At 36.8% G+C, this 16,820-nt stretch overlaps 1 protein-coding gene across 11 annotated transcripts in view; it reads right to left on the bottom strand.

The window, feature by feature from the left end:
• PAX2 (paired box 2) overlaps positions 1 to 16,820 on the bottom strand; it is a 77,481-nt gene that overhangs the window by 48,414 nt on the left and 12,247 nt on the right. For all 11 annotated transcript variants that reach the window (XM_088475638.1, XM_088475629.1, XM_088475636.1 and 8 more), the window contains exons 4-5: positions 7,474 to 7,559; positions 5,842 to 5,961 (exon numbers count right to left, since the gene is read on the bottom strand). In XM_088475638.1, the coding sequence (XP_088331764.1) occupies positions 5,842 to 5,961; positions 7,474 to 7,559 (206 nt within the window). The remainder of the gene's footprint in view (positions 1 to 5,841; positions 5,962 to 7,473; positions 7,560 to 16,820) is intronic.

Consider the following 16,820-nt stretch of genomic DNA (forward strand, 5'->3'; position numbering starts at 1 on the left):
TCCTTATATCCCATTACCTGACATTAATAAACTGTATAACATGAAGCACCTATTTTTAAGCATCCACATAGAACAGATAAGTGCATGACAGCTATCAGAATGTCACCAGAGGAGAGAGTGGAAATGAGCCCCAGCTCCTCTGACAGTGAAGGGTTAAATAAAATACTCAGAGAGCCTTTCCTGATTTCTAGTCAGACAAGTAGGTGGCATAGAGGATTGTGCCAGTGCCAGGGAGACAGACGGACAGTGAGAATGCCAGAGGGACAGACAGCTGCTGCAAGTGTCACAGGCATAAATACTGAGAGATAAACATTTAGACATATGAGAGTAAGTATGTGCTAAATTGTCTGTAAATAATTGTTCTTTTTGTAGCACTAGGGGTGCAGAACTTCTATTGTTGAGAACTCATTTCACAGGTTTTCAAATTAATCTCCCTGCTTCCTCTCTAAGTTTGGTTGTCTGTTAGAAGGCACTGGAATGAGAAGATATCATCAATCCTCGCTCGCCGCCATTGTAGTCGCAAAATGGCTGACAGAGCATATATACTTTTAAAATCTGTTTAATGATTCATCCACACTGTTATAATTAACCAGCTGCTTGCTGAAGAGGTTTACAGTATCTTCTTACAAAGCACAGCGGCCTCTATAAGCTTATCCATCAGTTGTGTGACTGACTGTGTTTGGAACATTATGGCTCTGTACCTTTGATTTCATATTTTAATTGCTATCCCGCTGGCTATATAGTTTTATTTACCTAGAGCCAAAAGGCATAAACTTGTGATATTGTAATTGTTTTTTTTCCAGCACAAAATTACTTTATTGTTTCCCTATATTGGAAACTGTAAATCACAATAACAACAATAAGCTCCATTTGGCAAAGATTCATAAAAATATATGTATAATAATACAAATAAAGAAATAAAAAAAATAAGTTTATAAAACTTTTAAATAATATTCTAAAAATCTAAATATAGAATAAAATAAACTGGATGAAAAATGAGTGACTATAATGACCTTAATTTGTCTATATAAATATATGTATCTATTTTTTATGACTATGAAGACTCATTGAACTTTCACAAGATATGATAGTTATCCCGGTTTAAATTGTCCTTCCCTGGAACGACATGTAGTCACATCAGACTTTCAAGCTGAGAACTCAAATACACATCTTATTTGCTTTACTAATTCCAAGACCGCATTAAAATATAATATTTTCAAATGGGGAACAGATCCCATGTGAGGCTGCTCTTGAAAAGCCAACCAGCCTACAACGTTTCCAAAGGTATAATAAGGGAATATGAAAGAGACAGAATAAAGAAGCACCAGGAATGAACATTGATGGTGCCAGAGCCACCAGAGGGCCTGAAGCGACAAAAATAAACAACTTTAAGATCCACAGGGATAGTGAATGTTTACGCCAGATATAAAAAAAGTGCCATAGAGACATATACTGATACTGCCAGAAGAATAGACTGCTGATGCCAAATGCCTATAGTGTAGCCATACTTAGCAGAGCGCAATGCCAATGAACAAATTTTGTATTTGCACTGCTTCAGATAGCAGAAGTTACACTAGTGTATTCTTTACTCAGATCTCTTATATATCTCTGGATCTTGCTATTCACTTGCTCTACATAATCTCTACAAGTATTATGATTATCAGCTTCATTTTGTGTAGCAATTATAGTGCACCTGTACATAACTTTGTATGCAGTCTTGTCTTTACTGCCTCCAATAAAAACAAATCTCAAACATACCAGAGTTGAATTTGCCATTGCTTGAATAAACTAATTTGGACAAGTCATGGCCTAACACTCTGATCCCTGTTGCTACTCTGCGCCAGCAAAACCAATACATTGAATGTTGAGGTAATGTCCTGTTTAAAAACCATACTGTGCAATTTTATCTGAATTAGGAATATCAAGGGATTAAACAGGGACCATGTGACTCAAAGGCATTTATATTATTAGGAGCGGTATAAATATCACAAGCCACAAGGCGAAAATAAAGCAAAGCTCATAGCACAGCTATGTGTAACCTGCCAACACAGCACAAATCTAACTTATCTATAAAGGGGAAAACAAGTGGCCGAAAAGATGCTACTCCAGTCCGTTATAATAACCACAACAGTAGACCGGGCTGGTCGTAATTCCAAGCATAAGGCGTTACAACGGAAACATAATGAAAATAATAATACATTTGTTACACGACCTAGCCGGAGTGTGCCACCAAATTCTCATTTTAACCCGGTCGCTGTTGAATAATCATTTCCTTCTAGAATGTGATTAAATGCCGTTTGTTTAAGATACATCCCTGTGCTTGTTTCTCCTTAACAGAGGAATCCGGGAAAATGTGCAAAGGAGAATTACTTGGCTGATTTCCCTTAACTCTTTCAATAAACAAGGGAGAATAGAAGTGTTCAGGCCTTTCCCTCTCCCTCTCGCTCTCTCCAGCACAGAGCCGCTGCTGTGAATCACTCTGCTGCCTTCACCCAACCAGAGAGTTTGGCTACATCATCCTGACACATAATTATCTCCACTCTTCTTAATCATCCGTGCCACTGCTACTGTGTAATGAAAGCAGCAACAAAGATGACAGAGTAGAGGAGGGCTATTCACCTTATATAGGATAGCCAAACAGCAAGTGGACTAGCAACAACACATCTATATTTACTTAGATTTATACATTTTGTGCTAGCAGTCTTGTCTGAAAATAAGTAATAGTCAATCACCCTCACTTTGTTTTATTCACGTCTTAGTCCCATGACTAATATAATGAGCAAAATCAGGTGAGAGCTGGCAAAGGGGGCAATTGCCCCTGTCTACTCTCACTTTTACAGAAATGGATGGGGCTTCATCAGTGGTGCAAGTAGTCAGCTCAGCAATACACAGCTCTTGTATATAGCACATCTATATGTATAGGTGATGCTGTGTCACTTTGACCTCCCAAAGAATTATGTTAAGCCCACTGCTGGCCATCCACACTGCTATTTAATACTGGGTACCTACTATAAAATATATTGGCCAATCTTGCAATCTGGGTTGGAGTGCAATGACCATCATACAGTGTGTACACCCAATTCCACACAATTCACTGCTTGATAAAGTGTCTGGTTGCATCTTCCCATCTGATGTGCTGCACATCAGATGGGGCGATGGAACGTTCAATGCGGTTTGCTAACATTAATACTGTTACATGTACAGAGGATCGTGCAGTGTGTACACGGGCACGATATATCGTTACATTGTACCATACTGTAGCTCGGGCGTGTACCCAGCTTTACAGCCAATATCTGACAGATGGCCCAATATTGCAGCATGGGCGAGCTGAAAACGACCCAAATGCCTGACAATGGTGCTACTGATATAGACAGGATCATTATCAGACATCATGCAACTGTAGGTGGCATGTGCTAGTCCGTATCTGCCTGCACTAAAGGGACCAAAATGTTTGTATATCACAACTATTCTGCTATTTTATATTCTATATGAATCACACTGTATCCAGAGTATATGTCCTCTCATTTATATACTGTCTTTATCAGGTGCACAATGATTTACACTGAATTGTGAATTGTACAAAGATGTAAATAAAGTGGAACTGAAATGATAAAATGTCATGTAAGTGCTTTTCTAGGTTCTATAGAATTTTATGCCTCAGGGACATAATTTACTTCATTTATACATTTTTAAAGGGTGTAGTATAAAAAGTAGATATTCAAAATGTCGACATAGATGGGTGGTTGACATGTCCAATGTCGACATTGACATAATGTCGACATTGACATAATGTCAACATTATGACCGTCGACAGTCGGCATGCCAACCTTGCGGTTTTCCATAGGGCTCTTACCTAACCCTAACCACAGCCTAACCCTAACCACAGTCTAACCCTAACCACAGCCATACCCTAACCACAGCCTAACCCTAACCACAGCTGAACCCTAACCACAGCTTAATCCTAACCACAGCTGAACCCTAACCACAGCTTAACCCTAACCACAGCCTTACCCTAACCACAGCCTAACCCTAACCACAGTCTAACCCTAAGCACAGCCTTATGCTAACCCATTAGTTACCTACTCTCCCGGTTGTTGTGGGAGGCTCCTGAATTTTTGGGTAGACCATCGCACCCCTGGAAGAGTATATGGATCTCCCGCATCCCACCTACTTCCTAGTGAAGTGGACATGATGGGAAGATAATTGTCTGAAATCGCAGATCCGTACGGAGGGGGCATGGCTAAATGACACAAAAATGTGTCATTTAGCCCTGCCTCCTCCTCAAGGGCCCACGATTTGTGGCAATTTGCCATGATAGGGGGTGGGCCTAATGACATAGGAACCTGGCCCTGCCCCAAAAAGTGTCCAGTTGCGTCTCTTCTCCGGGCATCTCCCGGAGAAGAGATATTAAAAGTCAGCAAGTAACCACAGCCTATCCCTACCCCTAACCACAGTCTTACCCTAACCACAGCCTAACCCTAGTCCCAGCCTAACCCTAATCCTAAAATCAGCTAAAATCAGGTGTCAATATTGTGCCTATCGACATTCACAATGCTGACATTATGTCATATTGACATTTTATCATTGTCGACATTTCGAATGTTGACACATTTAATGTTGGCCTCCCATCGACATTCTGAATGTCAAAATTCAATCCATGTCTACACACTGATTTACATAAACCATTTTAAGTGTAATTAAAATACTGTTTTGGCCTACAGTCTTTTAATAGGGATTGTATTTATTGCCTTAATTATGTCATTGGGTCTTATAACTTATATGGGGCATGCGTAGTGATGCTGCATTTGGGTTTTCAGATCTGAATGCCCATACAGTATGTGTATGCACAATTCCCTGCACAAGAGCCTCGTCTCTGAAACCCATAGACACAGTGTAACCCTGAGTGGTGGTTCCACAATCAGACTGACAGACGATTAATGAATGGCACATGTAGCCCATTTCTCTCATCAATTCATTTAATCCCGCAATCAGAGTTAAGCTACCAGTTATATGGCATTAGGTAGTTGTTTAATGATGAGGGCTGGATGGTAGAGGCAGGTAAGCAGTGCTGTCACATTATGTTTCACAAGTCTATTCATTGTGCTCAGTTAGGAAGTGCTAAGACCCATGTCACAAGGCAGGAAATGTAAGCAAATATATACATGTTGTGGGTGTGCACCTATAAATAAAACAACACACAACCATGCACAAAAACATAGCAGACACCCTTCATTTCTCTATTATAGAGGTCCTCCAATATGTCTCACAGCTCAAGGATCAGAACAGAATCAGGTCCAATTCACACTAATACTAGAATACAGTGAAAATAAGCTCTAAACAAATATCTCATACAATAAGTACCAACCATTACACATATAATACACAGATAAATCCATAAATCTCTTCTGTGATGACTTCAGAATAAAAATAAGCCATGAAATAATCAGTAGATGAGAGAAGGGAATGTCGAAGGACAGGTTAGTAATCTGTAAAGTGTTCAGTTTATATCATAACTATACTTCACCCTGGAAAGGGAAAATGTGTCTAAATTGTTCAGCATGAGTGTTTGGGTTTTGATTCTGTAAGATTGCTTTTGTATGATGAAGTATGGTTTGTAATTGTAAGGTGTACCTGGTTATGTTTATAATACTGGTAAATAAACTATAAAGGTGACATGCAACCAGTCCGTCTCCATGACATAAGAGACTGAGGAATTAGAGCTTTAGGAGCAGAAGGGTGGTGTATAGAGACTACAACTGATCTGGTATAAGAGCAGCTGCTATGCATGGGTTTGAAATCAGACCCTAGAGATACAGAATAAAGCTCTCTCTTTTTCCCTACCTTCATCGCGTTTCCTTTTTTCACCATTTGAACGAGGTATACCCAGGATCCCATTTATGGAATAAGAGCCTACGGGATCATTGGAGGCGCTGGAGACAGGAGGAGATGCTGTACTGGGAACTAAATAAAATGAGAAAGGAGATATAAGCCTGTGAGGAGACAGCTCCTGTTGGTCCCTCCTTATGACCCAAAATGTATTTAAATTAGCTAGAGTAACAGAGTAATACCATTTTAAAGTGTAACCTTTGCCTGCATATTGTCAGCAGCCATTTCATGGGCTGAACCCATGTGGATGGGAGTGCAGCCTATCCGGTCACTGAGAACCAGTGACAACACTGAACCATGACAGACTGCGTCCCCATGTATAAAGGTGCGCTTCAGCTGTTACTCCCAGGAGGTAAGAGGAGAACCTTGTCTCAGACTGCACAATCCTAAGGGTCCATTCATTGTGTCAGCTCACGCATGCTTAGTGTACTGAGCACCTTTTATGGGTGCGTCTGGAGAGAGCGGACAGGGATAGAAAAATTGCCACATCGACTGGCGAAAAGAGACAGAACACTTATTTTCTTAAGCCCCAAAAATGGCTGCCTTCAGTAGTGCCTCAGTTATGTCACTGCTTGTCTTGAATATTGAATATTCTCTTGAATATTTGTTGTCCACAAAATATCTGCTTGTGTATAGGTGGAGCTTTAGGTAATATGTTGGCACTATATAAATACATGTTAATAATAATGTGTCAGGATCTCATCATGATGTCACTGTATGAGTGGGGACTTAGCATGAGAAGTACATATATGTAAGTATTTGTTTATTAGTAAAACATAATCTACAAAGAGAAAATAAAAAAATAAATCATATCAGATATGGTGTATTTTTTTAAATGTGTGTTAAGAAAGTTTAGACCAGAGTAGCTATTTGCATTCAACGTACTTGACCAATTCAGATATAGACAATATTGTGTCTGCCAAGCTTCTTCTTCTTCTTTAATGGTATAGTTTACTGTGTTTTTAAAAAAAAACTTACTGGAAAAAAGGAGTTTGTGCAATAAGTTTCAGAGAAAAAATGGTGAAGTTTATGCCTTATGTTTGTTCTTTAAATACGAAGAAATTGCATTATTCTGCAGTCTGCAGAAAGTACAATGTCCAGTTAGCAAAATATTACTCTTCTGAATTCCCATCATGATGTCACCTTCATTATCATAGTGGATTAAAGCTGCAACTAATGGTTACTCATTTCTAGTTTAACCATAACCTCTTGCCCTCTCTCAAACTTGATCACTAGTCACTGATCACATGAGTCATGGGGGAATTTTTCACTAGAATATTCTAAGAAAGGACTGAAGACCTCACCCTGAGTTTCTTTATGGTGTAAATACAAATTGCTACCTATGTGCAATCACATAAAAACATTGCTAAGCCAGCAACTAGCCTTTGCACTTAAAATCAAGCCCTGAGAAGTATCAAATATTACCTTGTTCCAAATGTCAGCAAAAATCCTCAGTTAAATGTAGTGTATAATGAATATACCGTGATTTAATCCATTATGCTTCAATACTTTCTAATGCAATACTAACATATTACATATTTCAACAACATGGTTAGAAACATGAAACAGATATTGTGATTGAATTACCGATAGTGTGTCCCTGTGCGCTTACTGGCGTTCCAGATCCATCCGGTGTTGGGTGAAATGGCTGTTGCACTTTTGTTCTGATAATTCTAGGACCGAGAAAACAAACAAAGTTTTAATATGTTTTCTTCCAGGCAATTAATAAAAAAAATGAAACAAAACAGAGCATACATTATTGGATACATTCAAGTGAAAGGTCTCATCTATGGATGCACAAAGTACCAACCCAAATGTATTCAATAGGTTATTACGCCAAGCTTTCTGTAAACCGCTTCTCCTTTGAGAATTAAGACCAATGACAAGAGTTGCTTTTTAAAACATTACTAATGACTTGGGGCATGACTACAGCTTGAGCAGATTAATGTTGGCAATACTTTGTAAGCTATAACAAGCTTTCATAGACAATGAAGCTGTAAAACAAGCTGTGAACGTTAAGCCAAGTTGCATTTTGCTAACCGTACATATAGTATATAGAAGTTTAGAAGTATAAAAACGAGCCAGGTTGCTAAGCATTATGGGAATTTCAGAAGCAAAAGTGTTTCCTATCCACGTATCTAGAATCTGTTCTGCTTTTTAAACAAAGACAAAGACAACAATGTCAAGTTATCCATTCATAATGTGTTTTTGCAAGTTATATCAACGATATCAAACTGACAAATGTTCCAATGCTATATGTGTAAAGTATGGGAACTCCTACTGACGCCAATTACACATTCATGGAAGCAAGCCAGAAGAGATTTGGTGTTTGTAGCATCCTCCTCTATGATACACACATTATGTGTGTGTATTGCATAAATATATGTGTTTGTGTGTGTTGTGTCTGTGTGTGTGTGCATGCATGTGTGCTAAGCTGGCCGCCTTTAGGGCGATTTTCTTTTGAATGCAAATCATCATCTTATAAACAGAATATACAGTATTTTGTCTCTTTGTTGTTTTGCCGTAACACCATGGTTTGGTTAATGATCCATGACTTGTCTTTGCACATACACACAATCATATACACTTGATGGCTATGGTCAGTAGAGCTTTAAGACAATGCTCCATACGTTCTATTTGTGAATTGCCTTTACAATGCATACTCCAACGTTTGAGACTAAGGCTACAAAACCAATAAAAAAAGCACCTGGATAAATAAATAAATCTGTTGGTTTCATCTGTTCCTCTTACCTACCTCATTTCTGAAACGTAAACTATAACCGCTTTTTTAGATTCACCACCACAGACAACTTTTTGGCTACAGCAGTGGAAATTGATAGTATTTGGTAAACTTATATGTTAAAATGATAGTCCATAAATTGGGTCATTTTATAAAAAAACATACAATCAATATAGTCTTAAGTCTCTAGGGTCAACTATTACTCCAAAAATTTATGTTTTCCATCTTTAACTTTTCCACTTATGGCCCTTAAAACTTTCTATATGGCCCACGGCTTGAGATAACTATAGTAACGAATTAACTCAAATGAAAGTGCATATTATTTATTTTATATATAGATTTTATGTATTTATACCCCAAGTTTGTACATTTTATTGTCCCAATATATACTATGTTACTATTGTTTGAGTAATGCAACACAAGGTGCATATGAAATAATATTCTATGATAATTTCTGCCTTACACATAAATAAATCAAATGTACGAATTCATTGTGTGCGAAACATTAGCAGTTATGAGACAGATCTCCCTTATCTGTGGGGTTAGTCTGTACTCTGCTTACCCAGTGAGTAATTTACAGAGTTTAATAAGTGATCTTGGGAGGGAGGATGCAGGTGTACTAAGCGTCCGATCTCACTGATCTTATCTCAAAGTCAAATGAATGATTTGGCTTCAGACTCCAGTGGAGCCAATACAAGTTGAAAATGTCTTATTATTATTTATTGTATATTGTTGTACAGTCTAATACTAATAAACTATATTCTCTTTGTGTAGATTTGAGGTTTTTTTACATCCATGTCTCTCTTCAGTGTCACTCCTTGTTTTGCCTTCCTTTGCTGTTGGTCTTTAACACTCTATCTTAAAACACACTGAAGTACCATGGTCTGACTTCATTGATTTTACCAGAGCAGTTAAACCAGAGGATGGGGATGGGGTGCAGGCAAAGAGATTTAAATAGAAAACTATAAATTATTTCTGACAGTAAAGCAATAGTGTCAGAGTGCTGAGCCGAAGTCCTGTGTCACTATTAGACTCCTCTTAGCCTGATGACACGATAGAAAAGGTTAAATGTCTGATGGAACCATAAACCTGCAGGGCTAAAGGATGCCAGTGACAAAACAAGTGATACCGGGCAGCAATATCAATACTTTGGGCTGCTAATATTCATCTTATTATTGACAGTGACCCTGGATCCCTAGACATCTCCAAAGCCCTTAGCCAGCATTCAAAAATAAATTAGTGTTTTAACATTATATTAGGTATGTGGTCAGCTTGTCCAGAGTGACTACAGTATGTCCACAGTGAGTATGTGACCAGGATTCTTACCCCAGTCTATAGTAACTTACAGAATTTTCACCATCTTTAAACATGCTTCTTACCAGCACGTTTAAAGTTATAAGACCCATACAGTTAAAAAAATATGCTTTAAGTATCACTAGACCTGTGTGGGGATCTCGGCGCCAACATAGTCATGTCAACTACTGTGGACATAGTGAGTGTCAACATAATGTTCCCAAACCTTACACTAATATGTGCTTTCTGCCTCTTGGTAGGTCTAGAAGATATGGCCACCAGAAGATCAATGGGGCTCTGCAATAGGGGGCATGTTCAAGTGTGGGGGTGTGGCCACAGCCCTGTTGTGAATACCAGGACTCTCTTTGTTGCTAGACCACCTACTGAAGGGGGCAAGTTAACATCATCTTGGCTGCATCTCCACCTCGCCGGCCCAGATCAACAGACAGGCCTTAGTACTTTGCATCCGATCCCCCCATTCCTTTCGGCACAGAAATCTCATATTACTTCTCATATCTGTAATAGTTTACAGCAGTTTGTACATTATTTTGTACATTACACAAGTTTTCTGAAAGGACACAGAGATGATGACCTCAGAACTCACCCATTTATAAATTATGAAATCAGAACTATTTATACAAATATTATTAAATAATAATAATAATAATAATAATACAGGTAATAATAATAATATTGTTAATACATACACAAAAATCACTTGTGGCTGTATCATTGTATATACTGTATACTGTATATTCTATGTTAAAATCTGAATGAAAACTTACGTGGATGTACCAAAGTGTGTTCTGTTTTAATACTTTTTTGGTTTCTAGATTGGGTAGTGGAAATACCCTATTATACATTCCATGTAAACAATAAATTCAGTGAGTCAAGCACCTGAACTAATGAAGTCTGTTTTCTTATGGATTTGTGCGCTATGGTTGATTGACCTGTAAACTAAAATATACAAAGATTTCCTCATACCTCGGAATGCATTCTCAGTAGGCAATTAGGAAAACATGGAAGAACGGCTATGATAGGAAGCTCTTTCGGTATGATGTCATTCAAAGTGATGTCATTATTTTCATCTATGGTCTAATTATTATCAGTCCTAAAGCACATTAAAGTTCATGACTAACCAATGACAGCCAACAGTAAATATATTAAGTACACATTGCATTAGATGCACATGATTCATGAATATTGAATAACTTCAAAAATATCTAGCCAAACAGTATTAACATTTTTAAGTTTCTCTTTATGTTTTTATATACATTTGACATTTGAAATCAGCACCAGTTCTATTTGTTTTTGGGGTTTTTTTTTAAATAAAAAACCAAAACATTTTATTTTCATACAGTTCATCTATTAACCATAGAAAGCCAGGTAGGGTTTTCCTTTTATATATATTCAACGTTTTGCATACATGTTTTATCCAAAACCTCATGGTTCTTCCTTTGTAAAATGTTTCACATTTTCAAACCTTTCTTAAGACCCTTAGACTGCCCCTAGTTAAATATAGATATATTTTGGCAAAAATTATTACTTAACGAGTGGAAAAGCTCCTAAACAGGATTTATTTTGACACTGTACTTTGTAATCATCTACAGTATGCTTACAGGAAAACCAGTCTCTAAAATTAGAAAAAAAAATCCAAGAAAAAAATATGGTTTTATGCTATGTGTTGTCTTGTTATGTCATGTTGTCCTTAAAATTTTGGTTATTTGTTTTTAATAGCATCCAAGAACCAGTATTATCCTTCCTTTAGTACTGCTAGTAAGCAACAGACAGACAAATATTATTAAGTGGGTAATCACTGAATACTATTGGTTTTTGTACAGTGGGATATAACTTGTTGGCTTCACACGATATCTAAATATTTCTAAAGTTTTACAATTTTCATATCTACATGTGGAATGGGTTTTCTTTCAATGTACTGTACATAGGGTAGAATTTAAATATTATATTTTATAATGCCCAGCTTAATTATGTATAAAGCTGTGTATCCTTTGTATATATGCACTTAATTCTACTGTTTAGGTATATTTTTTCTATGTTAGTATTTGTGGGCAATACTAAGAATATTTACTTTGTGAAGAGCTCAGTCCTAGTAGGTGTGTAGCTCAATGCAATATTAATACAAGAGCTACCTTTCTTTACTTGCAAACAAATGAAAATGTATGGGACTCCGCTGACATCTCACATTTAATTAAAAAAGACGTATATGGATATCCCTGCCTTTGCGCCTTTATCTGCACTTTTACAGCAGCCCCTTTTAATAATATGTTGTTACAGAATAGAAGACATTTTGTGCAAACCGGGTTAGCAGGGGCCATTGTTGTAGACTTCCCCCTAAGGTGTTCTTGTCAATGGAACATAACAATGGCTTTAGCAGACCTCCGGTGTTGTTGTAAGTTTCCCATTCAGCTGAATTCTGGTTTAGTTCTGCAGAACCAGTATAACAGATGTCAATAAGGAAAGGAACTATTATGTACGGGCTTAGTAAGCAAGAGTAAAAACAGCCCTCACAGAGCAAAGGACAGTGGCAGTGCCAGATCTTATTAATGTTTAAAAAATATCTGCGTTAATAAAAAAAATATTTGGTACAACTTTATTTAAAACTACAACTGTATTTAAAAAACTTTATTTAAAAATCACAACTGCATTTAAAAATAATAAGAAAAAATATTGTTTCGCTCCTCTTTTTAAGTATAGATGGAAATAAAATAAAAATAATAAAACAAAAGTCTATATTTTATTAATATTTTTTAACTTGGGTCCGTAAGAATTGACTGACCGCCTTACTCATGTCATTCTCATAAATTCAGGGACTTTATTCAGAAGTCATGTTCATTCTATTGAATAAGCAATTTGGGAGTGTGAATTAACTGCCGTTGCTAGAAAGTCCCTGAAGAAATATTAAAATTGCTGGCAGACCAGATCAATACTCACTGAACACCCAGTATGAGTGGCCTTGGTTTCTCTCTCTGTAATGGATATACACAGAACCCTTTTCCAGATCAAGGGGGATTCCTCTGCACACAAACAGCTGTGTTTCTCTGTCAATTTCAATAATAACTGATCTTCTATGAAAAAAAAGTGATTGTGTTTTTATTTTTTTCTACCAGGCTCCCTCCTTTTTCTTGGGTTATTCTGAAACCAAGCGTATAGAACTGTTCAGATCAAACGCATCAACAAATGTTTATAGTGTCCCTGTCCTATTACTGGCAGTTCAATGCCTGTGACATAATCACTACCTCTAAATAATAATGGAAAGCGAAGGCAGATCTTACTAAAAATCGCTAGTACTGTCAATATGACTTGTTCTGTGAGATTCACTAAGTGCCAATGTCAGTTGTCACAACCTGAGGTAACGGCGTGTCCAAGTCAATAGTATGTATTGTCCAGCCAGCCTGTGGTGTTCAGTCTATCATAATCCAGTTGTACTGTACTCCAGAATATGTCAGCACTTTATAAATGATCACTAATAGCAAAACTTGTGTTAATTTCTACAAATTCGACATCTTTCAACAAATGTTATAACATACAGGCTACATAATAGTTGCCAAAATCTAATAATAAAAGTCAGTAGACTAAGGGTACATTCACCTGGAATCTTTACAATCACGGAACTGTAATTAGCGTATAAAAAGATGGAAAATTATTCAGTTTAAGAATGTTTTTACTTGCATCTGTGTATTGTAATAATATGCCATGCTAGAACTCAGTAGTTCAATGTTTACATAGGTGGAGATTTATCAAACCTTCTAATAGAGGACAAATAGAGGTATTGACCATAGCAACCAATCAGATTCAAGCTCTCAGTTATCTAGTACATTTGATATGGTAGCTAGAATTTGATTTGTTTCTATGGTCAATACCTCTACGCTTCCTCTTTAGAAGGTTTGATTAATCTCCCCCATAATGTTATAAAACCAAATTAGGTGACTGCATCACTGACTAGAGAGTCTCAATAAATTATTTTTTTACTTAGCACATTATGGTTGAGATATGTTATGCAGTGCACAGAAAACACATCATATAAGTGTGACTAAGCTGCTACTGAGCTGCTACCGGGACAGACAGGGGTGTGTCAAGTTATTCTGCAAATGGCACCTGTTCATCCCTTTCAAAAACGCATTTGTATTATATACCATGAAATAAAAGAGTGTTGCTTTTATGATTATTACTTTTATCAGCATCTAGAGACCATAAAAAACTTTTACAGCAAGACCATTTTCGTCTTTTTATGCCTTGTATTATGCTGCCCCCAAAAACTGGACTCTTCTGGTTGCCTCCTTAAAGGCCCACTCTGTAAAGCAGATATTTTGAATTTACTGTGTATTGTATGTATTATTCTATTTATTAATCCTGACCCAGAGAGAGAATCACTGTGCTTCCAAATCTGAACCTGAATTACAGTTTGAAGGGCAGCAGAACCCAATACTGTAATGCTGATATGTTCAAAGTTGAGGTAGAATATCTTTTTCAGGGTTACCCTGACTTTCCATTGCAGCTGTTTTATAAAGCAAATTTTAATCAGGTATTTCCTGTCCTTCCATAAAAACCAGCTATAGCCACCTCAGCATCGCTAACAATCTATAGAAAAATTACCTATAATAGGACAAAAAGCTGAAATGATAAAGCATGTGTAGCATTTATCTGTAGAAATCCAAGTATTTTCAGTTTGCACAGAGCTTTTTGTAAAAGACAACAAGCCAATAACATGGTCACAAGTTCTAGACTTTACTAAATCATAGTGAAGCAAGCTGTGACCTTCCTTTATCTAAAATACATACAACACACATCAGTTGGTTCTAGTATATTATTATGATGTTTAATGAATTATTGTCCAGAAGTGACTTGAAGCAGAGAATCGTGATTAATTCTGCATAGAATTATACAGGCCTCAGAGCTAAAAAAACCATGGTGCTCCCAGATACAGTCAAATTACATCATTCTCCATCCACCTATTGTAGTGAAGCTATAATCATTGACAATTAGCCAATAAATTATTCTATTTGAAAATTAATTCTTATTAAGTGAGACTTAGAAGTTTTAACTTTGACAGTTAAAAAGTAACACTGACAGGTAAGTTGCTGTTGTTCTAAAATTCAACAGAAACATCTATATAAGTGTAAAGTGCACTAGGAAATGCAAACGGTGTCACTTTCACCATTATTTGACCCACCAGACGCTGGCTTTTGCACCAGGAAGATCAACGTTAATCATGATGGCCAACAGCCCATGTCACATGTTTCAACTCTTTACTATGCTGTTTATAAACCATATTTATTGCATCAGCTTTAGCATGTTTGTTGCTGTACGCTTGATCATTACTGTTAACATTTCATGGGCTAGGTTACTATTTAATTAATTTGTGCAGTGAATGTTCCATTTTCATTACGCGTGTGTGTGACATTTAGCATGTTCTATGTGTTTGACATAAATAATGACACAGGTGTGGCAATGCGACTTGCGCTCTCATTGCCAAGGAAAATAAAACCTTGTTTCTATGTATAAGGATTCCATTCATCCACAGATAAAGTACACTACAATTTAATGTGGCTGCTACATTGTATTGTCTGTACCCACAACTTTACATCACAATATGTGTATATAGGATATGTATGGGCATATAGACTGTTTTCAAAAAGACACACAACTTTGTTCTATTCCATACACCTTTGCTTGCATTTTGTGGACTGATATGTTTTAATGACCATAAAGATTTTAATGTGCAGTTGTATTTGTATTTGACTGTTAGGCTGGATAGTTGGGTTCTCACAGTCTCAACTCAACTACCTCTCAGACAGTTCGCCATTCTCTAACAGTCTTTAAATGAACAAAAAGTTTTTAAAATAGTAACATAAGGAACTGGAGGTCTGTGATGAACAGATCAACAGAGATTTAGCTGAAGGATTCTTAAACGATAAATAACCTTTTCTCTTAAACATTTTTATCCAGGAACCAAATAATGTCTATGAATCCGCTTTACGGCCAATGGTTCAGTTCTTTAATCCGTTATATGCATTCTTTTAACTACCTTACTTGCCGATTTGGGCCAAATATTAATATTAACACACTTATTCTTATAATCAGTAACTTGGTAATACCCAATAAATTTGTTGAGAGGATAAAGGGCAGACCAGATGGTCCAAAAGGTTCTCATCTGCCGTCAATTCTATGTTTCTATAATATGGACCTTCTAAACAGTGATTTGGGTACTAAACCCATAGGTTAAGAACATCTGCCTTACACAGAGACCAAAGCAAACCTTAGGAGTGCTATCATTCTAATTCGTACATATTCATTACTATCTCATCTAACCAATGATATTATTATTTTGGGTAACAATTGAAAAAAAACGTCTGCCCAGGGTTTGTGAACTATGAAGAATGATAATGTACATGTTACTGTATAGTTTTTAGGTAACAACCCATTGATTCAAAATAAATAAAACGTGTTGCCCCTGGATTCGCACTTTGGTGAGAGATACGACACTGTGTTCTATGCTGCTGGTCCTGATCTATGCTTTCCATGTTATTAAGTGAATCCTAAATTACAAAAGCAATAGTAAAAACAATATTTGGTAGTGTGTTATATGAAAAAGTGCTTTCATTTTATTGCAGCCATAACATTCACAGTGCAGTGGGACCGTGCGCATAACATAAAGGCTGCCACACTGCCCTGTTATATTCTGGGTTTTTTTACCTAACACATTTGCTTCTGTAATGGCCTTTATCAATACTCCTGGGAAAGTGCTTTATGGAATACAATGTTCAAACGAATAAAAAGGATTTTGGAGAATGGATTTGTTTCGACTAATTTGCCACTGTGGCCAGATCTACTGGCCCTGCCAATGCTATATTATTATTATTACCAGCATTATTATATTCAT

The sequence above is a fragment of the Taudactylus pleione genome, unplaced genomic scaffold, assembly GCF_031769625.1.
Source record: "Taudactylus pleione unplaced genomic scaffold, aTauple2 ptg000016l, whole genome shotgun sequence".
NCBI lineage: Eukaryota > Metazoa > Chordata > Amphibia > Anura > Myobatrachidae > Taudactylus > Taudactylus pleione.